The 24,101-nt window shown below is 39.6% G+C and overlaps 1 protein-coding gene across 1 annotated transcript in view; it reads left to right on the top strand.

The window, feature by feature from the left end:
* The window catches only part of Cubn (cubilin), a 204,836-nt gene that overhangs the window by 134,637 nt on the left and 46,098 nt on the right, over nucleotides 1–24,101 (top strand). Inside the window, exons 42-53 of the mRNA XM_005354631.1 lie at nucleotides 774–964; nucleotides 1,096–1,279; nucleotides 5,750–5,924; nucleotides 6,849–7,027; nucleotides 8,166–8,375; nucleotides 8,979–9,119; nucleotides 9,756–9,937; nucleotides 16,689–16,860; nucleotides 17,968–18,174; nucleotides 20,284–20,433; nucleotides 22,158–22,279; nucleotides 22,762–22,987. Coding sequence (XP_005354688.1) covers nucleotides 774–964; nucleotides 1,096–1,279; nucleotides 5,750–5,924; nucleotides 6,849–7,027; nucleotides 8,166–8,375; nucleotides 8,979–9,119; nucleotides 9,756–9,937; nucleotides 16,689–16,860; nucleotides 17,968–18,174; nucleotides 20,284–20,433; nucleotides 22,158–22,279; nucleotides 22,762–22,987 — 2,139 coding nt within the window. The remainder of the gene's footprint in view (nucleotides 1–773; nucleotides 965–1,095; nucleotides 1,280–5,749; nucleotides 5,925–6,848; nucleotides 7,028–8,165; nucleotides 8,376–8,978; nucleotides 9,120–9,755; nucleotides 9,938–16,688; nucleotides 16,861–17,967; nucleotides 18,175–20,283; nucleotides 20,434–22,157; nucleotides 22,280–22,761; nucleotides 22,988–24,101) is intronic.

The following is a 24,101-nucleotide window of genomic DNA, read 5'->3' as shown; positions in this document are numbered from 1 at the left end:
ATAGATAGATAGATAGATAGATAGATAGATAGATAGATAGATAGATAGATAGATAGATAGATAGATAGATAAACAGACAGACAGACAGACAGACAGACAGATGGATAGACACCAGACCGGTAGATGATCTCCAAAGCCTTTTCATTCTTACATAGAAGAATAAGTCTACTCTGCTTCTTACATAACTTCACCAAGCTATTTTCTGAGATTGTTCATGCTGCCTCGTCTAGCTATTTTCTGAGATTGTTCATGCTGCCTCGTCTAGTCCAAGTCCCAGTGACACCTCACTTACCACATCAGGTCTTTGTACTGTTCTCGGGATTGTATTGCTCATCTTCCCTAAACTTGCCCAGTTTGATTCCTTATTCCATCCAGGTCTCTGCTCAGACATCTACCTCTAACTTCCTGCGCACAGAGTACATTACCCCCTCATCCCTTTGTTTTTCTTTCTTGGACTTACTGCTGTTTTACAGAGTATACATTTGTTTCTTCTACCTCTGGAAAGCCAGCTTCTGTGAAAGTAAATGGTCTTCTCTCCATGACTCAAATCTTAACCGCCTCACTGTGGGTATCCAACAGTGTATGCTCATTCAGTAATTGTGCCTCTCATCATTTCTCATACTTTGATCCCCGTTAGTTTCAAATTTCTCATCTGTTGCTTACATTTTGAAAAATCCCCAGTTGGGGGTGGGGGCGGGGACAGGGAGAGAAGCATAAACACCTCGTTGTCAATATCATTTAAATAACCTACTTTTCTTTTTCTTCTTGGGAAGGCTGTGGTGGATATTTGCATGCAGACAGAGGGATTATCACATCGCCCAAGTACCCAGACTTCTACATTCCCAACCTCAACTGCTCCTGGCATGTTCTGGTCCAGAGTGGTCTGACCATCGCTGTCCATTTTGAGCAGCCTTTCCAGATTCAAAATAGAGACTCTTCTTGCAGCCAGGGGGATTACTTGGTGGTAGGTCACGCTTGTTACTCTTTGTAGTTAACCATCTCTGCAGACTTAATTTAACATTCTTAGTATATAAATTGGTAGGACTTCTAACATTCTTTTGGAATATAATTTACACAATTTTAATCTCTTTCCAGCTAAGAAATGGACCAGATATCCATTCTCCACCCTTGGGACCCTCTGGAGGAAATGGTCGCTTCTGTGGAATTTATCCTCCATCAACCCTGTTCACCTCAGACAACGAAATGTTTGTTCAGTTCATTTCTGATAATAGTAACAGCGGGCAAGGATTTAAGATCAGATATGAGGCAAAGAGTTTAGGTAAGTATTTCCTCTGAGAGCTTTATATTTTTCCTGAGATTGTTTGATTTTTGTTGATACACATTTTAGGGGAAAATGCCAGGTTTTCTTAGGTTAAAGTGTTAGTATTAACAAGAACAGGTCCTGATCAATCTAGGACTTAGAGTATGCTATGTACATTAACTCTTTCTTCAGCAGGATGCTTTTAAAGGAAAGTATATTATAGTTATTTCTACTTTTCAGGTAAGTAAAATAAGGCCTTGAGTTTTCCAAGTTATTGGTTTTGTATTGTTTATTTTGTTCCAATTACTGGCAAATGTCTGGAAAATGAACTAATCTTAATGGGCCCCTTTCCATGATGAACTGTCTAAGTTAAATTTAGTTACTTTACCATAGTAAAGGCTTTGATCGTTCTTCTTCAGCATCACTGTTCTTCATTTGTAGTGAACCTATGATTCTATTATTACTCACTTAGTTATTAGTTATTAGTCTTGTATTATTGTATTACAGCAGCAATCGTTAAGTAATCACCCTTACTTTTATGTTTAATTATACCTGTATTTAGTTTTACAGGGATGCTTTGATTTTTATAACATTTACTTTTTAATAGCATTTAACTAAATGTCAGTGGAGGGTAAACAGCACAATTAAATCTCTATTTGTCTCCCAAAATTCAATTATCTTGAATGATTATGTGATCTTAGTCCCAGATTCTCAAATATGCTTCAAAAGGTACATTGATCTTAATGGAACCATGGGTTTTTGTTCTTGTTGCTGATATTGCTGCTGCTGCTGTCTCAAACAGGGTCTCATACAGCCCAAGGTAGCCAGGAATTCGCTGTATAGCTGAAGACCCTTGAATCCCTGATTCTCCTGCCTTGAAATCCAAAATACTAGAATTATAAACACACACCACCATGCCCAATAGAAACCTTCTGTCTTATTACACTTTATCTCAATTGTGAGAGAGTTCAGAATGCTATGATCATTTTTTTTTTATTTAGGAAAAAAGAAAGAAATGAAAATATATATTAATTATACCCCCCAAAGCATTTAAAAACGTTAGCAAGGCCCAAGACAAGCAGTGTGTTCAGTCACTTAATAGTGCATTAAGCTCTGATGTACAGGGATTTGTTAACAGCTCTGAGGACAGCTTCAGTGCTGATTGAGGCTGGCATTTTCTCTTACATCACCATCTTCATGTTGGTATTCACAGTGGTTTGATCTCTCTGCAGGACCCACTTTCCTACTGTGTCAATGCTCGGATTAATCTTAACTCTGTGGCGGTTCTGTTGTATTAAGTGTCTTTTCTTCTTAGTTCCTTTCTAGACCCACCAGTCATGCATCTATGCCAGTGGTCATTGTCATGTCCCTGCCTTTCCTTACACACATGACTGTCCTTAGTATTAAGATCAAACAAAGGTCTTTTGGTTTTAAAAACTATTTTGGGGTAGCCCCAGCAATATGGTTATGCTTTGCCTGTCTCCTCCTACTTACTAAAGCCAGACTTCTCCCTGGCTCTTCCCATCGTGTCTACCTCATACCATTTCCCGTGTCTTAAATTATGTTTTGCATGAATAGCTCTTGGCATCCCTTGCTGAGCTTTTTACCACCTTTCCCCAGAGACTTCTCTTCGCTGTAGTTGATTGAGATTTCTATGGCACTGTGTTAAATGTCTTTTATTCTCACCTGATTAAATGGCTTGTTAATTAGTTAGCTAAACATTTAGAAAGAGCTTCACCCTGCATGCATTACTGAGTTCCATCCAGAGGCTCCATACAATGAAAGAGACAGATAAGCAGAGACAGTTATTGTACAACATAGTAAGTTCCAGATGGAGAAATGCTCCAGGATCTGTAACCACAGAGAGAAGCATCTATCCAACTGATGGGATCAGAGAAGAAACAGAGAGAACAGAGTTTTATACTTCAGCAAAGAACAATGCAACAACATGAGACATCTCAGCTTTAGAAGACAATTCATGGTTTTGCAAAAAATTAGTATGGTGGAGAACAAGGTCAAAAGGAGGTGAATGTGACGATGAGCCACATGTGTGTCACAATGCTAAGGGCCATTAGTAAGACCTAAGCATAAGGTATTACCAGATGCTTTGGGGAGACAATGAAAGATTTAAATCCAATGTGTCATGGCTAGACCAAAACAGAAACATCAACATAGTAAGAACCCAAATGAAAGACTAATTCAGGAAAAGCTGTTATGTCCTAAACTAAGGCAATGTCAGCAAGAAGGTGAGAAGAGGCCATGTTGAAAGATGATATAAGTAAGGTATTCAGTGGTTTCGGGTCACTTGGAGGTGGAAGTGGAGAGAAGGGATGGAGGAGCATGCGTAAGAACTAGGCACACCAAGCACCAGACTGACCCTGTTCATCCTGAAATCCCTGAACCACATTCTCTGAAGATGAAGAACACAACCATAAATGAATTCATGTTTTGTGTGGTAGAAGGAAATCTGAAAGAAAGGAGTAGATTATTTGTACTCCCAGTTCTCAGGAGGCAGAGGCAGGAGGATGACTACAAGTTTAAGGTCAGTCTGGTCATGTTGTGAATTGCAGACCAGCCAGGGCTGCATAAAAAGACTCCATCTCCAATACAAGCAAATACCTCGCATATGAGGTACATGTGCCGAGTCAGAGGATGATCTAGGGCAGTGGTTCTCAACCTTCCTGATGCTGCGACCCTTTAATACAGTTCCACGTGCTGTGGAGACCTCAACCGTAAAATTGTTTTCATTACTGCTTCATAATTGTAATCTTGCTACTGTGATGAATCTTAATGTATATATTTGTATTTTCCAGTGGTCTTAGGTGACCCCTGTAGAAGGGCCATTCCACCCCCCCCCCAAAGGGTCTCAACCCACAAGTTGAGAACTGTGATCTAGAATAATAGTCCTTAATGTCCTCTTTGTTTTTGAGGCAGAATCTCTTTCGCTGTTTGCCACTGCACAATTGTGTACTTAATTGGTCAAGCATCCAGAGATTCTCCCAGCTCTCCTTCCTGTTTCACTCTAGTTCTGGGGTTACAGATGCATCCCCTTAACTTCATAAGCTTTGAATAGCAAATGTTTTTGCCCAGTGAGTCATCTTCCCAGCTCTGCTTAGGTTTGCTTGTTTATTATTTTATAACATATTGAGATCACAGGCTTGCAGTGAGTGAAATCTCGCTGATCTGAGCTTTCAATGAGAATTTGTAACTGCTTGCTTACTTCCTCACTTGACTAACTGATGGGTTTGCATTTACGGATGCTGAAGTTTTCATATGAAAATGAATACAGAATTTGTTCTGGATTCCAAATATGAATGACCATCATTTGGGAAAACAGAATCAGGCTATCCTCAAATGCTATGTTCCAACATAGTAATGGTTTCAGGAAACCTTTATAGTAACAGAAAAAAGAGAGTCTTAGATCAAGGCACTTTTCATATACACTGGTGGGAACAATGGGCAGGTGGCTCATAACAAAGAAAGGAAATTTCTATTGGCCTCAGGTGCTCATGATGACATTCTTAGCTTTTGGGTTGGTGAAGCTAAAGATCTACTATTATATTTCAAAAGGATTTACCTTATAGCCGTGAAGATGGATGTTAGATCAAACACATGTGGACAATAAATGACTATTAAAGAGGCTAAAGACAGCCCAAGATGATTTGACTCCAGACTACAATAGCCCAGCTCTGCAAGCCCAGAAGTTCTAATCAGCCAGTCCGCCTTGTAGATCTTCAGTTTACGTGTTCATGTGATGCTGCAAATATTTTGCGTAATAATTTTGTTAACTTTAGTGAAATATAAAATTTTCATTTCAAATAGACAATCTGATCATCATGGTATGTGTCTATAATCCCAGTTCATGGGAGATGGGTATAAGAGATTGAGAAATTCAAGGCAGTCTCAGTGACATAGATAGTTGGGGCTTAGCCAAGACTCTCTCAAAAAGCAAACAAATGGGCGAGAGAGATGGGTCAGTGGTTAAGAGCACTAGCTGCACTAGTTACTTTTCCAGAGGACCCAGGTTCAATTCCCAGCACCCATATGATGCTTCACAACTGTTTGCAACTCCATTTCCAGGGAATCTGATGCTCTCTTCTGGCCTCAAATGGCACCAGGCATGCGTGTAGTACACAGACACATATGTAGTCAAAGCACCCATACAAATAAAGTAAAAAATAGATTAAAATTTAAAAACAGACAAACAAGCAAAACCAATCCATGCACATACACACATTTCAAAACTAAATGCCCAACCTAACAAAAATAGAAGAATACATAGTTTGTCAGAATAAAGAGGAACATACATGGTGGCATGTTTTATAGGAATGCCAGAATTTACTTGCTTAAAAAGAACATGAAGATAATTCTGATAAAAGATAAAATTGAGAGGACAAGTAAAGACAAGCTGACTGTACACAACAGTTATGATAGATGATTATGTTCTCATTCATCAGACCGTAGATTGACTTAACTGTTTCTTGACAGCCTGCGGGGGCGATATCTACATTCATGATGCCAATTCTGATGGATACGTGACCTCCCCCAACTACCCTGCTAATTATCCCCAGAATGTTGAATGCATTTGGATCTTAGAAGCGCCTTCTGGGAAAAGTATACAGCTCCAATTTGAAGATCAATTCCATATTGAAGAAACACCCAGGTAGGTCACCTACATTTTAAAGTTCCTCCACCCCAAAGTTAATATTATTTTAGCTGTCATGTCTCAAGACAACTTATGTCTTCTTTGCTCTGTGGTACCCATTGCCCAGAAAAATGTAGAGACAAAGAGATAAGTAAATGTCTGAAGCCTCAGATCCTTGCCTGGCAGCTACTCTCCTCCTGACCCTCAACACACCCTCCAAGAGACCCTGAGGGTGACTGTTTGAGATTGATGTCGTTTGTTCTTCTTCCACAAGAAAAGTACAATCTCTAAGAGATAATTATTTTTTCTCCAACCTCATATTAAGTGTCACAAATAATAAATATTTGCTTAGCAAATAAGAATTTAAGTGGCATGGCACTAGAGGCCACCAGTGTCACAAACAGCCGAACAAGTACTTTACAATTTTCCAGTATCGTTTTTAGATACTGAACACAATTTGTTTTTCCAGAAATTAGCATGGACTCTCTAGTTTAACTTTATTAGGAAACATTAGTAAAAGCTTGTCTTCTTTTATGGATGTAGAGAGTGTACCTGTGCTCCTCAGTAGCCAAAGTCATGGGACTTCCAAGAGAAGATGATCTTTCTCATGTGAAACATATTCAAATATCATTCTGACAAATTCTCCTTTAGTTGAATCCATAGTCCATCTAAAATGACTTTTATGTTTATAAGACAAATATAAAATATGTAAATAACTGTCTCCCAGTATAAAAAGTTGTCTTCTTCAGGAACTCACAGAAGGTTGTACTGTCGTTAGGAAAATATGGCGTTTAAAAATGCCATGAAGCTTAAGGAGACTCGGTCATGTTGTCTTATAGTACAGAAATGATGATTAAACATTGTCCTTGAAGAAAGAAGTCTCGACTGACAAAATAAATCAAAGTAACTGGCTTTGTCAACTTAATAATTTCTTTCTGCTAGCTGTTCTTCGAGCTACCTTGAGTTGCGTGATGGAGCTGACTCAAACGCACCGCTGCTTTCCAAATTGTGTGGGAGCTCTTTGCCTAGCAACTGGGTATCCTCAAGAGAACTTATGTACTTGAAATTCCACACTGAGAGTGGGTCCAGCTACATGGGATTCAAGGCCAAGTATTCTATAGGTAATGCTTTATTTTCAACTAGGAAAGCAATGGTACAGGGAAACACTGAAGCCTAACCATGCCTCTCATCTGCCTAATTTTAAGACTAGGAAGAAGAAGGTTACACATAAACTCACAATGTCATCACCAGGTTTAAGTTACTTTGTATTATGCGAAAATGTAATTTTTATTCGTATTTTATTTGATATTTTCCTAACTTGTGTATAAAAAGTATTTTCAGTTATATCAAGCTTTATTTCTCTTACCATGAAATAAGTACAATACCCTTGCAAAGAACAAAATCCCTTAGTGATCCAACAACTGCACTTGGACAATGACTTGGAACACCAAACAGCATCCATAGAATGGTCCAGACTTTTCCTTCCGAATCTTAATGCCACGCCAGTCACTTAATGAAAAGCACAGTATTCCCTTGGAGTTTGGTTTCTTTATTCAAAAAATGAGGCATAAACACATATATTGAAGGTTCACTCCAAGTATATAATACCATATATCACATATGTCTGGTGGATCTGAAGTCTCAAAAAGAGTATGTAAATCAGCAAAAGTTCAGAAAGCCTAGATTTAACAATATATAATCTGCACAACTTACCTTGTATCCTAAGGCATATTGTATGTAGGTTAATATAGCTGTCACATCCATTTATAAACAATAACTGAATAGAAATTTTTAAGCTCTAAGAAATCTTGTACTGCAATGCAGTGTGTGCTTGAATTTAACCTAGAAAGGTGGACACCAGCAGTCACCAGTCAGTCCTTTCCCCTTCCAGAAGAGTATAGATTGTATTTGGAATCAGCAGCAGAAGATACCAGGCAGGCCTTATTAAACTTCCAGTTGCTTCCTGGATGTAATTTACATACACATAATAGCTCTTACATGCTGTCCTACGAGAACGGATGTGACGTTGCAGAATTTGACTTTCCGTAGCCATCTTCCATTTCTCGCACTGAGTAGGCTTGGCGTCTCTTTCTTTCCATCCAAAGTCGATTTCAAATAATCAGGAAAGTTTAAGCAAACATTTTCAAATTTTACAACTTCTGTTAATATTAATTTGGCTCCTAAAAGTTTTAAATTACACTGGTTTAATCATAAAAATAATCCATAATTGAATATCATTCGTGTGTGTGTGTTTTGTAGCCCCGTGTGGAGGAACAATCTCAGGGGACAGTGGGGTCATCGAGAGCATTGGATACCCGAGCCTTTCGTATCCAAACAATTTGTTTTGTCAGTGGCATCTCCGGGGCCTCCCAGGACACTACCTCACCATCCATTTTGAAGATTTTAATCTTCAGAGTTCCTCTGGTTGTACAAAAGACTTTGTGGAGATCTGGGAAAACCATACCGCTGGTTAGTGAAATACTACTTTCTTTGAGGATGTTTACTTCTTAACCAATTTGTTCAAGATCTGAAGCATCTTTGCTTTTGAGAAAGGCAAAGGTGTGTCCGATGTCAGGTTCATGAGCTCTGAGCAAGACTAGCAGTACTTTTCCATGTTTCTAACGGATTACAATGGATGCTCATTATCGCTAAAGCCGCTCTGTAATTGTTTTGGAGCGCACACGGAAGGAGCCGTGTATGGGGACAGCATTCTCCTGTGCATTCCCAATGTGCCATGTGTGGTTACCGGAGGAGTCTCCTGAAGCATTCGGAGAGGGGAATGCGGTGTATATCATATAACAGTATGAGAGGCACTTGTATCATAACCATGCTCGCAAGCCTTCCTCATCAGGCTGAGAAAGACTTACCCTAATTGGCTCCACTCTTTATACATCTGCATATGTTTGAATATGTTGACTTTCATTCCTGATTTTCATAATAGTGGTTGCCATTTCTTCATGGACAAAAGATTGCCTTTTAAGGTTTTCTTTGTTCGTGCAAAACTACTTATGTAAGCACTAACAGAAATAAGCCACCTGGGCATGCACATAATTAATTATTTGACTCTCACAGGAAATACTTTGGGCCGGTATTGTGGAAACTCCATTCCTAGCAGTGTCGACACTTCTAGCAATGTTGCTTCAGTCAAGTTTGTCACAGATGGCTCTGTCACTGCCTCAGGATTTAGGCTGCAGTTTAAGTCCAGCAGAGAAGGTGAGTTCAGTGACTTATCAGAAGGGTACTGATAGTTTTGAGGATAGGAGCTGCGCTGGATACTGATATAAGAATGGGAAAAAGAAAATGTGATTCTGCCTTCTTGACTTAGGAGAAGTAGGAAGGTGGATACTAATTAAACACCACCAATTAATGAAAACTTACAGCTGGATTAAATGTCACAAAGGAAAGTAACTTGTATCAGGAGAGATGCAGCGAGGAGACATGGCTTATCTGTAAAACCCATCTTGAGAAATTGGTACACTGTAATGCCCTAGAACTCTAGAGAACTCACATTCCTAAATACCCTGATGAATGTGGATCAAATAAAGGTCCTGTTGAGAAACAGAATAATGATTTTAGCCTTCCTAAGTTTGCTATATTTATTGGTCTTTCATACTTCCTGGGCTCTAATAATGATTTAAATGCGCCAGTGGACTGTTTACCATGGAATCAAATTGACAGAACCAAGAACTGAATACAGATGTGAATATAAGAAGTCAAGAGATGAATATAGTTAAGCATTATCATACAGGTGGAGACAAAAATATGACCAACAATTTGCCTGGATGGGTAATTTTAAAAATGTTCCTTCTGAAAGATATTTTGATTAAATTTGTTTATTTTGTTTTTCAGTGTGTGGTGAGAACTTATATGGCCCTACTGGGAGATTTACGTCTCCCAACTACCCAAACCCAAATCCTCATGCCTGGATCTGCGAGTGGACAATCACTGTACCAGAAGGCAGGAGGGTCATATTGACATTTACCAACTTGAGACTGAGCAGCTCTCCATCCTGTGACAACGAGCACCTTATAGTAAGTGTTCTCTCCAGGATGGGCACTGTGTTTTGTTCTATGTGGAGTGTATTCCCCGGAAGTAGTAATATGAAAACTCAATCAAATGGTTACCACCTATCCAACTGCATTTCAGACCAAGTCTATATAGTTTGGATAGAACAAAATCACCACTAACTGCTTTCAGAGATGGTCATCTGTCACTGCATGCACAAACGTTATACAATGGATAAGTTTTCAGAGCACACTATCATTAAATACAACAAAAGTGAATAAGGTCACGGCTAAGCACACAGGCAAACTTCATTGGTCTCAACACAAGGACCAGTGAGGCTTAAGCAGACGAGTGTTCCTATGTAAGCTCATTCTCTGCCATAGGTATTGAGGGACCCTGGGTAGGAAGCGGCCATGTTGCCAACTTCAACATGCCCTCAGCATTATTAGTTTCCCTTAGTGGAAGAAAGCAAATGAGACCCATGAATATGAACAACAAATGTGTTGTTGACTGGGAAGTGCGTTGACTGTATATGTGTGTGTGTGTGTGTACCAACAATTTTTGTGTATACGTATTTGTACTTATTGATATAACTATGTGTAGACAAATAGACTACCAAATGGAATTAATGTTAGTATATTTCTCTACTCATTCTGCTCTCTTCTTCAGTCTTTTTTGTTTTGTTTTGTTTTTAAGATAGGGTTTCATTGTGTAGCCCTGACTGCCCTGGGATTTGCTCTGTAGACCAGTCTAGGCTCAAAGTTAGAAATCCACCTGCCTCTTCCTCCTAAATTCAGGGATTAAAAGTGTGTGCCACCACACCTAGACTCTTCAGTATTCCTTATCTTACTAAATAATATTTCTAATGACTGAGGGAAACATTGTTGGTGTTTATTTTGGAGTTGTATATAAGAGATCAGCTTCAACAAGTACACCACTTACCAGGGCAGGGGCATGGGGATTAGTGAAATAGTAACGAGAACGAAGGCGTGAGTGAAAAGAACAAAACAGAAACATAGGATAGCACCGAGAGGAAATGGCCTGCCTTTAATTTTCCACACGCTTTTGTACCCCAATGTAAAAAGAGGAAGAAGACAAAAGACCATTTTAACATGATACAAAGGACAACCAGATTGTTACTTGCTTTAATATTTGAGACATCACATCATCAACTCTTGAGAAAAGCATTCTGCTGTTTAGGCAGTGAACCCACCCTAGACTAAGTATCCTGAAGGCAGCCCCTCCTTCGGTCAGACCTCTTAATTCAAAAGAAGGAATAAAAGTGTAGTTGAATTCTATAATGCTTGGCCAAGGTGGAGTGAATCTACCTGTAGGGGCATCTTAACGTCCAAAACACAAAGTGACCACACCCAGCTCAGGGTGTGTAGCTGCACACATTTGTTGTTAACAACTTGGAGCAAGCTGAAACTCTCTGACCTTCAGACAAACAAGGTGGAAAAGGCTCACATTTGGGGGCTCCACAGTTGTAGTTCCTACACCATCCATACACAGGGGCCATTGGTTGTGCCTTAGAAAATGCCAGCTCTAGCGTCTGTCTGCCCACTGCTACCTCACCGTTCTTCACTCAGACTGTCCCATTCGTCCCGGGTGGGCTCTGCTTCTAGCCTTGTCATCCACGTTCTCAGCACAGCAGCCAGAATCATGGTTTCCACTCACAACAGAACTGTGTTGAGGGTAGGAGAGTATGGTAGTGGTAGGAACTTTGCCTGCCATATATAAAGCCCTGGGTTCAATCCTAAGCAATGGGAAAGAAATGCTTAATTGTTGTAATATGAGCAGCGGGGCTGTGTCCCCGGCCCCTGGCCGCCCACATGGCTAGCTCTAGCTTATGCCCCGAAATAATTACATGGAAACTGTATTTTTTTAAACACCGCTTGGCCCATTATATCTAGCCTTTTCTCGACTAACTCTCGCACCTGGACTAGCCCATTTCTAGTAATCTGTGTAGCCCACGAGCTGGCTTACCAGGAATGATCTTAACCTGTGTCTGCCTAGAGTGGGAGAATCATGGCAACTCACTGACTCAGCTTCTTTCTCCCAGCATCCTGTTCTGTTTACTCCGCCTATCTAAATTCTACCCTATCAGAGGGCCAAGCAGTTTCTTTATTAATTAACCAATGAAAGCAACAGATAAGATACAAGACCCACCTCCATCACTTAATCATGGCATGTCATTTTCTCCTTGAGAAATCCTCCAATCGTCTTTCATCTCATTCAGATGAATCCCAAATCCTAACAAGGCCCACCCAGCCAGACAGGCCCTGCTGGTCCTCGCTCTTGTACCCCTCCATCTTACCTGTCCCCACTCCTCCACTCCTATGACCCAGCTGTTCTAGCTTCTCTTCTATCCCTTGATTATGCTAACCGCTCCAATATCAGACTGTAATGGTTGATTATGGCCTCTACCTAGACTGTTTCTCTCGAGATGGCTGCCTGGTTGTCTTTTACTTCCTTTGGATCTCTGCTCTAGTGACTGACCCACACCACTTCACTAAGACCCTACATGAAGACCCACACCTTCACCTGGCCTTCCCTGGGTTGTCATTTCATAGCACTTCATGCCAGCTCTAGGAGGGCCAGCACTCAGTCTCCTTCAGTAAATCCTCAGTGGCCTATGCTCATGAAGATAAAGGCTTGATGAATGAATTATAGAAATAACATTGTCAGCTTGAAAGAAATTAAGAATCACTTTTGTTCTCAGTTTAGTTTTTTGCTGCTGAATAGTAAATTCCAAAGATGAAGCCTGCCATGACACCCCCTCATCACTCCTGTTACCCTCCAATTTCCCATGACACCCCCTCATCACTTCTGTTACCCTCAAATTCCCCATGACACCCCCTCATCACTTCTGTTACCCTCAAATTTCCTGAGTCAGCCATCAGGTTATTGTCTCAGTGCTAGTATCTAAAGTACTGAAATGTTTTCCCAGACACTCAGTATGGAACCCATGTGTCTTCCTTGTTTGAGAGCCAGGGATTGCTGCATTGTGTTTTTGTTTTCTCCTTTCTTTCTCTCTCTTTTCTCTCTCTTTTATTGTTTTTTACTTATTTTTTCTTTTCTTTCTTTTTTCCTTGTTTTTATTTTTTGTTTGTCTGTTTTAAAGAAGATGGCAAGTAGCCCAGGCTAGCTTAGAACCCAGTAGGTAGCAGAGGATGACCTTGAAATTCTGATTCTTCCTCTCCACTTACAGAGTATTGTAATTTCTGGTATGCACCACACATCTGGTTTATATGGTGCTGAGGATTGAACCCAGAACTTGTGCATTCTATGTAACTGAAAACATCCCTACCAAATGATTGTTAATTTTAAAAACTACATTTTACTAGTATCTTTATTGTGCATGTATGTTTACGGGTGTTCACATGCTACAGCATTCGTGTAAAGGTTAGACTTGGTGGCAGGCACCTTTATACACAGCCATTTTGTGACCCATAGTTGTTAGTTATATAGAAACATCTTTCCTATTACTTATTATATGAACATATAGACAAAGAAAACAGAGAAAAAAAAGGTTAAACAGACCCAGTGTACCATATTTGTATGTTTCCCCGACTCCTACATAATTTTATGTAGTTTAACTAAGAAATATAAATTCCCTTGAAAACTAATTTAAAATGTTTTCCGATTAAATATAATGGCAGCTAAGTGAACAGTATCTTAGAAGGTCGGAAAACAAAAAGTACCTAATTTTTACATTCTACACACCTATCACTAAAATTTCATAATTATTTTTGAGGGTTAACTGAGGGTGTTTGCCCTGTGAAACTATGTCTGTGATGTTGGATCCAGTGATTGTTAGGAATTTTACCACCACAGACTGTACACGACCTACAAGAAAGTTAAAAGCAGTCTCAGCTTTAGAATGGAATCAGATTGATTCTAATGGTCACAGATTGCAAATCAAGACCCGACTTGTGACCTCTCTACTCCTAATCGCTGAAGCCAGATGTATCTACTCTCTGGGATTCGAACTATTTCGTGTGGCACTTCTGCCATTGTATCTAGCTAACATTCCTATTCTGCACCCCTCCAGCTGGTCTTGGATGTCATTGACCCACCTCTTACTATAGAAACCAAGGAATTAGCTCCCTCCCTTGAGAAGTGCACATAGGAAACCCACAGTTCCCAAATGCTGCCAATCTCCCTACAAAACAAACCTGTCAGAGCTTCCACAATCATGGCCTGGGTGATTATAGAAACTGAATTCAAGTTAAGCCAGGCAATATGCTGTGGCCACATTTCCTTTTGCCTTTTCAACTAACAGTTACAACAGTTGTACTATTTTTATGTTTTATGGGTGTTAGTCACTAATTGTTCTACACATCTTCCACCAAAGGCATACATGTCTATTTTTATCACTAGTATCCTGCAAATTCATGTGCACCTGCAGCAAGCCTGGTGGGAGTTATTGTTTGGAGATTTTCCCGCACCGTCATGTTTGTAGCCTCTTCGTTCCCTTCTGGACTGGCCACCTGGCTTCATGATGCTGTACATTTCCTTTCTCAGGCAATTTCCTGTGTTTTGGTGAGGCATATGTGCTTGTATTCCCTAAGGACATGAGTGTGGATGATAACTTTTGAGGAACGTATACGATTCCTGCTGTACCTTAATCACTGAATGCATGTAATGTCATAATTTCGTATTGTTTCCCTCAGGTTCCACCTCCATTTATATCGGTCTCTGCGTTTCATATTAGATGTTTCCCCAAAGACCTGGTTGAATTTCATTCATATTTAAGAAAAGTGTGCAAAAGCTGATTGACAGCTCTCACACGTACTTGGCCCTGCTAACTGAAGTTTGTGGAAGTAACTAATACAGACCTTGGCATGTAATGTGCGCTGCAAATATCACGGCTTTAGACCTTTCTTACGGGAGGAGGAAACTCCATGAAGGAAGCACTTTGGGAATTCATTTCTGTAGGAGGATGTTCAAATTCTGTTTCTTTAAAATATGTTTATGTGTTGGTGTTTATTCTTCCCCCTTTATTCCAAACAAGTGTTTGAATTGCCTTTGCCCACCCTCTGTGTCCTGGAATGCTTATCTGAAAAGGACAGAAAGCTTAAGATCTGCAAGTGGCAGGGAGAGCTTCAGGCATACTGTGCTCATTGAGCACCACACCCAGCTGGACTGAACTTTATGCTCTTCCAAATCCAGCAACCAATCTGATGACTCACATGGAGGAAATGAAAGGCGTGTGCACCCACACAGTGTTTGGGGGTCATGAGACCAATGCCCAATTTTGTTCCTGCTCATAACAGCTCATGTCTTGTTTGGACTGTCATGTGCCTGCTCCTGCCTTATGTCTTCTGAGGCTTGCAGTTTCTGATTACAAAAGCCGCTAGAGGATAAGACAGGAGCTCACACTCTGGTGGCTTCTAAGTGGATAAAGAAGTTCATATACTAACTGGATGACTGCACATATTCTAATCACTTCAGTTCTTTGCCAGGGTCAGACACACAAAGAGGTAACAAAGACCATTGATCATTGCCTCCAATGTGTCCCGTCAGCCTTGTAACTAGTTCTAAGATCTTTTGTTTCTGAGAACACATTATCCATTCCTGTTCATAGTAGCATGAAATAGGTATTGTCTTCTGTTGCTTTGCTTTGTAGTTTGACATTGGAATTTGAACCCAAATTCAAAGATTTCTAGTTCTTGGAATTTCAGCAAACTACAAATCTCTGTACTCTACTGTCTGCCTTTGGAAAAATGGAGTGCTAGTCCATGCCTGAGAGAGAGGGGGCATGGTAATAATCAGATAAGATAACCCGAGCAGGCAATTAGCAGAGTCTGGCTTTGTAACTACACAAGAAATGATGGGAACATTTCCTCTGGTCTTGTCGCTGGAAGGCCTTTTAAACCAGAAACCTCCAAAGAGCTACAATCAGCCGCTAATTACAGTAACTGGAAAAGCTTGCGTCCCTTGGAGTAGAACATGTCCTACTTCCTCAAAGCTTTTAAGCTGATGTTTCTAATTGTGATCCTTTCAAATCCTTTTAAAGATTAAGAATATCAATCACTGAGTAAATTGCTAATTATTTCCTTAGAAACATTTCTGAACTCTGGAAAGTGTTCACAAGGCTTTGTGCAGACATAGTTACTAATTGTATTTTGATACCAGTAAAAATACAGTTTTTAAAAGTCAAAAGAGTAAAAGCACACCAATTGGTTGTTATATTATAGTCTCAAAATTAAAAACTAAAAAAAAGTTAAGTCAAATGAAAAAGAATATAGAAGCTTTGAATCCATAAGTAATCAGAAAGAGCCATTATATTTACACAAAGATCGCTTTATTTTTTAAACTGCTTTTTAAGGGGCTGAGGGGTTAAGAAGGTAAGCCAGGCTTGCAGAGGACTGGAGTTCAGTTCCAGGCACACACCCATCTGTAACTCCAGCTCTGGGCAAATCCAAGGCCCTGGCCTTCTGGCCTCTGTGAGCACCTGAGCTCACGTGCACACAGCCACGCCCAGATTCTCACAAGTACTCCTAATTAAAAGCAAAAAAGAAAAACCACGTAAAGGTGCTTTTCAAGTTATTTAGAGAAGAGGAATGATTCTGCACTTGAAATCACCTAAACCTAACCTTTAATTTAGTGTGTTGGAGCTTCCAAGGCCTGATTAGGAAACTGCATGTCAGTAAGTGGAAGAAAGCACAGTGGCATCCTTACTTCACAGGCAGAGCCGGAGACAGTGATCTCCTGAGCGTTATTCAGTAACACGGGCAACATAGCTACAAGTCAAACTATTTTCTCTAACAGGTGTTCAATGGCATTAGAAGTAACTCGCCCCAGCTACAGAAACTGTGCAGCCGTGCGAATGTAACCAATGAGTTCCAGTCTACTGGAAACACAATGAAAGTTGTATTTTTCACTGATGGATCCCGGCCATATGGAGGCTTCACTGCTTCCTACACCTCCAGCCAAGATGCAGGTAATGTAGGATGCTGCAAATGTACCTCCTCTCGGTCAGACTCACTCAGTGCCTCCACAAACACTGCCCCCAGCAGCCAACCCTTCTGTTTTCTCCACAGTGGTCAAAAGTATAGCTGCATTCTTTAGTACAAGAGCAACAGATATGAGCAAACAGAAAACCTGTTTGGGGGTGGGGGAAGCAACCATTGTAGTTTCAGGGGGAAAAACACTTGCATTTTGATTTTTTTTTACAACAAAATTTTATTGAATTACTTCCTAGCATGATTCCATGTAATACCACTGCTAGGATTGACTCTGAACTGACAGTGTCTGATTTATTATTTTATATTCAAGAAAACACCTACTTCCTAGGTAATGGTACTACAGAGTAATTAATTCCATAGACAACTGTTTACTGTTTACAGAACAACTGTTTACAATATGTTACTGTTTACAGAAACATAGTACTGTTTTCTGTTCACCTACTTATACATGTATGTTCAGTGAAAATAATAGTCTGGGTTGCGTTTAATATAGATTATCCCAAAATTAAGCAACATGCAGCCTGGATTATAAATATGTTCTTCCTTTTATATCTGCTGCCATTATCCAAGGGTTTTACATTTTAGGAAGAATGGAAGTAAATAGATCTTTTTAAAAAATTGGTTTTATTTTATTGGTTTAAGACTCATTCCTTACCATCAAAAAAGAGTGAGTTTGTTGGCACTCTGGTGTTATATTATCTATTTGATGCAAATAAATTACTGGATCAAATAGAAAATTGTTTATCAAAAGCCACTAGGACCTAGCAGTGGTTTGTGTATTTCTCTAAATTAAATAGTGAATGAATAATACGTATAAACTTGGAGATATTGATACACAGCCAACCCACAGCCATCTTCTCTATTCTGGAAGGGAAATATAGGAACTATGCATCGTGCATCCTTCCTTCATGGACCCATAGGCATCCCTCCTACAGCTGGCATGCTCTTTGCCTATAAGCCTGACCACATCTAGAAAAGCAAAGTGATGCAGTCTTTGTTACTCCACTCACTGGGTCTTGATTGTTGGAATCGTTAGTTGCAGCATGGATCTTATTACTCTCTCTGTGCCTTATTTGCCTTAGTGTGTGGTGGACCTCTTCCGAGTAGCTCTGGTGGAAACTTTACTTCTCCTGGCTATAACGGAATCCGTGACTATGCAAGCAACCTAGACTGTGAATGGACTCTCAGCAATCCAAATCGGGAAAATTCGTCCCTTACCTTCCAATTTGTAAGACTTTCCCTTGAGAGTCACCAGGACTGTGCATTTGACGTCCTCGAGTTTCGAGTGGGTGAGTTCAAAGAATGTATTTTTTCATCTATCTGTATGTTCTTCCTGTTCCTGGAGACAACAGCAACGGCTACTATCTTAGCACACGAGTTACAAAAGTCCCTTGTTGGTGCAAAGATGAAATCCTGTGTTCCCAGATGGGAAATGCAGCCCAAGAACTGTGAAGGCAGTGGGACCTTAGCAAGGGGAGTTTCTGTCTCAGGTCTCCTGTGTGGAAGGCTCACCCACACGGGTCCCGATCAGGCTCTGGCCTGTCAGTCTGCTCCACTGGGGCTGGGAACCACGCTTTCTCTGCTCAGACGCTGGCAGTTTCCTGAACTTGCGGGATCCACAATAAGGTTGTTCAATTCTTTTTTTTTTTCTTTTTCTTTTCTTTTTTTTTTTTTTTTTTTTTGTCTTAGACATTTAAAACCTTCCACACTGTACCAATGTGGAGCAGCACATGGAAGCTTTTATCATTCATTTGTTTCCTGATAGGAAAGGCTCAAAGCATAACTGATGAACCATACTTCTCTTGAGAATTTTAGGTTTCAGGTGTAGATGATCTAATGAGGGTACTTCTACCGTCACACTGACACTGGCTTCCCAGTAGACAAGAAGTAGACAGAGGAGGAAAATAATGGTACAGGTGTTCTATACTGTCAGATGTTGGGTGTGTTCTTTTTAATCCCCAGTGTTAAAGAAAAGAAAGCTGAAAGTGGACAACTATAATAATCAGTGGTAGCTACCTAATATTATAGTATTAATTATTATAATATATAATATAATGTATATGTTATATACATTATATTATTATTGCCATTGTGTTATTTTAACACCTTTTATTTTAGGGGAGGAAGCTGTTCTGCAAAGTTCTGTCTTAAAACGTTGGGTGGTGGAGAAATAGGGAAAGTTAAAGAGAAGAGTAACAATCTTAATGTAGCTACACAAATGATATTAAACAGCAAGTAAGAAGCAGCTGTGTCTATGCAGAAAATGACATTATAAAATAATATGTAGTGGTTATTATAATAGTGTAGTGCTGTTGTCAGACTGAGTAGCAATTTGATACATATAAAGTAAAATTTAAGAAATCAAATGGGTTAAAGAATGTGTTCCATATCTATACTTTTAAAGATAATTTCTTTCCAGTCTTATATAAAATAATGTAGTGGTGAGATATGTAACGGCAATGGTACACCACAGTCAAAACGAGAAGACCTGCCCACTCACTGATGGCCTCTTTTGAGAGCACAGAAAACAGATTTTGTGAAGGGCTTTGGTATAATCTTGGGTGGCAGACCGGGTATTCATCCAAGAGAATCATCCCAGCTCTCTGAGTGAGGCACACGGGTATAAACATGGGAGTCATCATTTAGGAACGCTTTCCAAGAAAAGCTGATAAACACTCACTACCTCTACCTGTTGCCAGGCCATTCGCAGAATAAAGCGGAACAGCTATGTAATCAATTTCTGTCAGTGAAATTCAATCTTCTCTTCATTCCCCCTGATTTACAGACAGTAGGAATACTCTATTCCATTGATTTATAAGGTCAGTGATGTTCATCTGGCAGGATAAATAGGGAGCAGATAAATGCGCACTTTCCAGGTCCTCTCTAAATGTTAATCAGGTTTCTGTGAAAAGCAATCTTCATGAAGCTTGTTCAGCCTAACCCTGGCAGTTCTTGGCCTGAGTGCCGACTAGTCTGCTCATTTTCCATGACCAAATGCAGCGGAGAGTCTTGAGAAGTTTAGGCAATCATCACCTTTATCCTAAGAGCGTATTTGTTATCACGATTGGCATTATCTTCCTTCCCCCGCACACAGCACACAGCTAAAGGGGTATGAAGTTGATTGCATTTTTGTTTAGATATGTGAAAGTGATTTTGAAGACGTAAATTGGAATAAATTGACACCGGTGGTCCAGGCATCTCTACACCCGGTGTGTCAGAGAACTCTTTTGTGTGTGTTGACAAAGACAGTAGAGGGTTTCCTTTGAAATGTCTGCTACTGTACACAGTTTGAAATGTATCAAGGAGTACTTTTTGTTGTTTTTATTTTGTTCCTATTAATTAAAGATATTTGTCTGAAACCCTGTGAGTAATGTCACTTGGCATACTATTTTGATCAGGTGATGCTGATGGGCCCCTGATAGAGAAGTTTTGCAGCTTGTCAGCACCAGCGGTACCCTTGATTATCCCCTACCCTCAGGTGTGGATTCACTTTGTCACCAACGAGCGTGTAGAATATACTGGATTCCATATACAATACAACTTTACCGGTAAGCCTGATAGATACCCCATAAAGCTGTATAAATTTGTTTTAGCTCATAATAGTTTCATTGATAATTTCAATGAAATGTTTCAGGTTAAGTTTTAATCAGTTGTTACTGGATACCAAGAAAAGAACTTTATGGTTTTTATATACCTACCTTTATTTCAGAGATAGTCTTATGGTTTTAATACTTTGATTCTCTCGGTTTCTCTGTGTAGACAATTGTGTTTTCTTCAAACTGTAATCTTTTTGCTTTGTCTTATATGGTTTGGTTTTATATGTAATTGGTCCCCAATTTATATTGACATATTTTCTTTTGTAAACCATTCTTACATTTTAGGATAAATCCTATATGGTCATAGTTTGTTTTATTTGGATTACTGCATATTTATAGTAATTTGTGTTAGACCTGCATGCATGTGTGGCATTCCGAATTTATGTGTAGAATTTCAGTCCAAGGTGAGCAATAAAACTGCTTGTCTTGGTTACCAGAGTTTTTTTCTGCTTCCTTTCATTAGCATGACAATCCTTTCAAACTTGTGGCAATGCTTCTTTTGTGAAATATAAAGTCTTGTTTCCTTTTTCCTGCCTTGTCTCCAGAACCCTAATCCCCACCCTGAGACCATGTCCTTGTTAAAGCCCTCTCGATCTGCCACACCTTCTGTTTGGCATTGCTCCTCTGTGTTTGAGTGTACTTGTTGACAGATTTTAGGAATCCCACTTTTCTTTCTGTTGAGTTTGACTGAAGCAATGTATGTTTTGCTATAGTTTCATGTACTGTTTGTTGTGTTATAACCAAATGAAGACAGATTATTCTTTGGGCCGCCAGCTCACAAAAAACAACACGGAGACCTCTTATTAATTATGAAAACCTGGCTTTAGCTTAGGCTTGTGCCATTAGCTCTTAATGTAAATTAACCTGTATCTTTTAATCTATGTTCTTTTATGTGGCTTGGTTACCTTTTCTCTGCATTGCCTAGCCTGCTTTCTCAACATCTGCTTGGCAACTCCCCCTTTCTTCTCCCCAGAGCTCTCTGTCCCCAGAAGTTCCACCTAGCCTCTTTCTTCCCAACTAATGACCATTCAGCTTTGTACTAATGTCATCAGAAGGTGCCTTGACAAAAACACATCTTCACGGTATGCAGAAAGATTATTCCACAGCAACTCACTGCATGGTTGAAGGAGGAAATAAACTCAAACATAATCTACTTGTGCAAAACTTTTTATCCTCTGGTTATTTTTCATCCCATTGAAAGAAGAGTCAGACAAACAAGCAGTGTTGTTTATGTTGAATGGCAGATCATATGATGTCATAGACCTGTAGCGTCTTTTTAACCTCCTATGATAATCTGTTCTTTGAAACCTAAGTGATTGTCACCCATATATCTATGGTTTGGTGTTTTCAGGAAAGGCAATGTCTTTTCATTTGTCTCCAGTACATTGTTACCTATATACTGCGGCTAACTACTCTCATTTACAATGAAGACCACCCTCTATCTTTTGCTAAGTGGAGGTTGTCTGTACTATGTAATTCTATTTGGTGACTACTATTAGAGGTTTAATTAAGTTGTTTCAATTCTTCCACCCTAACTTTACTCTGGTTCGGATTTTTATTTCTTGATTGGCTGATTATATTTCTACCAGAAAGTAAGATGGTTGTCATTAAGTATTGTTTCGGCTATGTGAGCATTTTCGTCTCTCTTATTTAGAGGTTTACAAATTTCATTTCAGATTGTGGTGGAATACAGACAGGTCATAGTGGAGTGATCTCAAGTCCTAACTATCCAAATGTTTATGGTAAATGGACCCAATGTTCTTGGCTGTTGGAAGCCCCAGAAGGGCACATCATCACTGTGAGTTCTTACAGCTGGGCTACTGGACCATGGAAGTGTGTGTGTGTGTGTGTGTGTGTGTGTGTGTGTGTGTGTAAATAAGTGGTTAGGGTAGGCTTTGGAGTACAGATATTGCTATCTACTAGTCTACAATTAATGAAGACTGTTATCGTTTTTCAAATTAGGAAAAGGTTTTGTAGAAGCTTATTCAGCCTCCAGGAAAGCAGTGAATTCAGTATTGATATGAACTGTCATTCTAACCTAACAAGTTTCTAGGGTTCTCTCAAATGACTCTACTTCATGAAAAAAAATACACTCTTTCTAAATTCACAAGAGAACTTTTAATAAGGAAAACAGCGTAAAGGAAAAAATAATCAAAGAATCAGAAATACAAAGCAATGTGAATTATGACAAAATGAAAATATTTGTAGAACCTTGTCTGCCTGGAGGGAGGTGAACTCCTAAAGCTTGGGGTGGCTCATCACATCTTTTCTCTTCTGTAGCTCACATTTAGTGACTTTCATCTTGAGATGGACCCAACTTGCACTGCGGACTCTGTTACTGTCAGGAATGGTGGCTACCCTGAATCACCCATCATAGGACAGTACTGTGGGTGGTCACTCCCAGGGCCAGTACAGTCTGGTTCCAACAAACTTCTGGTGACTTTTAACACAAACCATCTAGGGCAAAGTCGTGGATTTTATGCTACATGGAATACAAGCACATTAGGTAAAATAAACAAAAAACCTTTTCTATGCTTTCCATTTACTTTTCATAACTAATTTAAAGCAGAGTCATTCCTTAGTACTGGTGGGGGATGGGCTCCAGGACTCCACTCAAACAAATCTAGAAGTGCTAAAGTTTCTCATGCAAAATGATGCAGTACTTGTGTGTAGCGTATGAGTGTCCTCCAGAAAATATCTAATTCATAATACAATATAGTTGCTATATACATATTGTCCAGGGGCTAACAAGAGACAAATAGTCTCACTCTCAGCTAACAGGCAGACTTTTCAAAGAGCTAAGACAGAGCTTACACCATAAAGAGTCTTGGTTTATATATGTATATTGTCCCTAGAGACTGGTGTTTGAGGAGTTTGAAGATAACAGTGAGCAGATGAAATTTTGTGATGGGGGGTTGCTATGGACAGAGTTGATTTTTGAAAATGGCATTGCACCTATGAAATATAAACTTTATGAAAATTCCCAGAAAATATGAATATTTGTAACAGATAGTTAGTCAGGATTTTAGTATATCCTAACTCTCACAGGACAGTTCTTTGTAGCAGAGTTGGTTAACATGAAGATCTCTATAGACTGAAAGATGAAGATCTCTATAGACTGATTTGAGATCCCCATTAAACCATTAGCTGCTCCTGAAGTCCTCAGGGAATTACAGATGAACCACTGGCTCAAAAGCAAAAGATTCAGGCCATTCCCCTTTATATCACTTCACTCTGTTCTGAATTCTTACTTTTCCTTGTTATCTCTTAGGTGTGTGTTTTAAGGTTATGAAAATAATCCTAGATTTGTTTTCTTCATATTCCTATGATTTATTCAGAACAATCAATCAGTTTCAATATGAATGAGTCAGGTTACTCAGTGGGAGGACTTTCCCTAGTTCAAAAACCCTTTTCTCTAGTTCAGTCTAGTAGACTAAAATTATGAGTGATCACACAGCTATATTCACATCTGTTAGTGGTAAGAAAATACAGAGTGAATGTGGCCTGGCCACCTATCTACCTACTGCACAGCCACATAGAAAAGATGACTTGTTTGGAGACAGAGTGGGGGGTCTATCTGCTACAGTCTACAAGACTCAGATCAAGTGACCTCAACTGGA

Source organism: Microtus ochrogaster, chromosome 16 (genome assembly GCF_000317375.1).
Source record: "Microtus ochrogaster isolate Prairie Vole_2 chromosome 16, MicOch1.0, whole genome shotgun sequence".
NCBI classification, from domain to species: domain Eukaryota; kingdom Metazoa; phylum Chordata; class Mammalia; order Rodentia; family Cricetidae; genus Microtus; species Microtus ochrogaster.
Note: the sequence above shows the minus strand (reverse complement) of the source record. Positions and strands in the feature narration are given on the sequence as shown.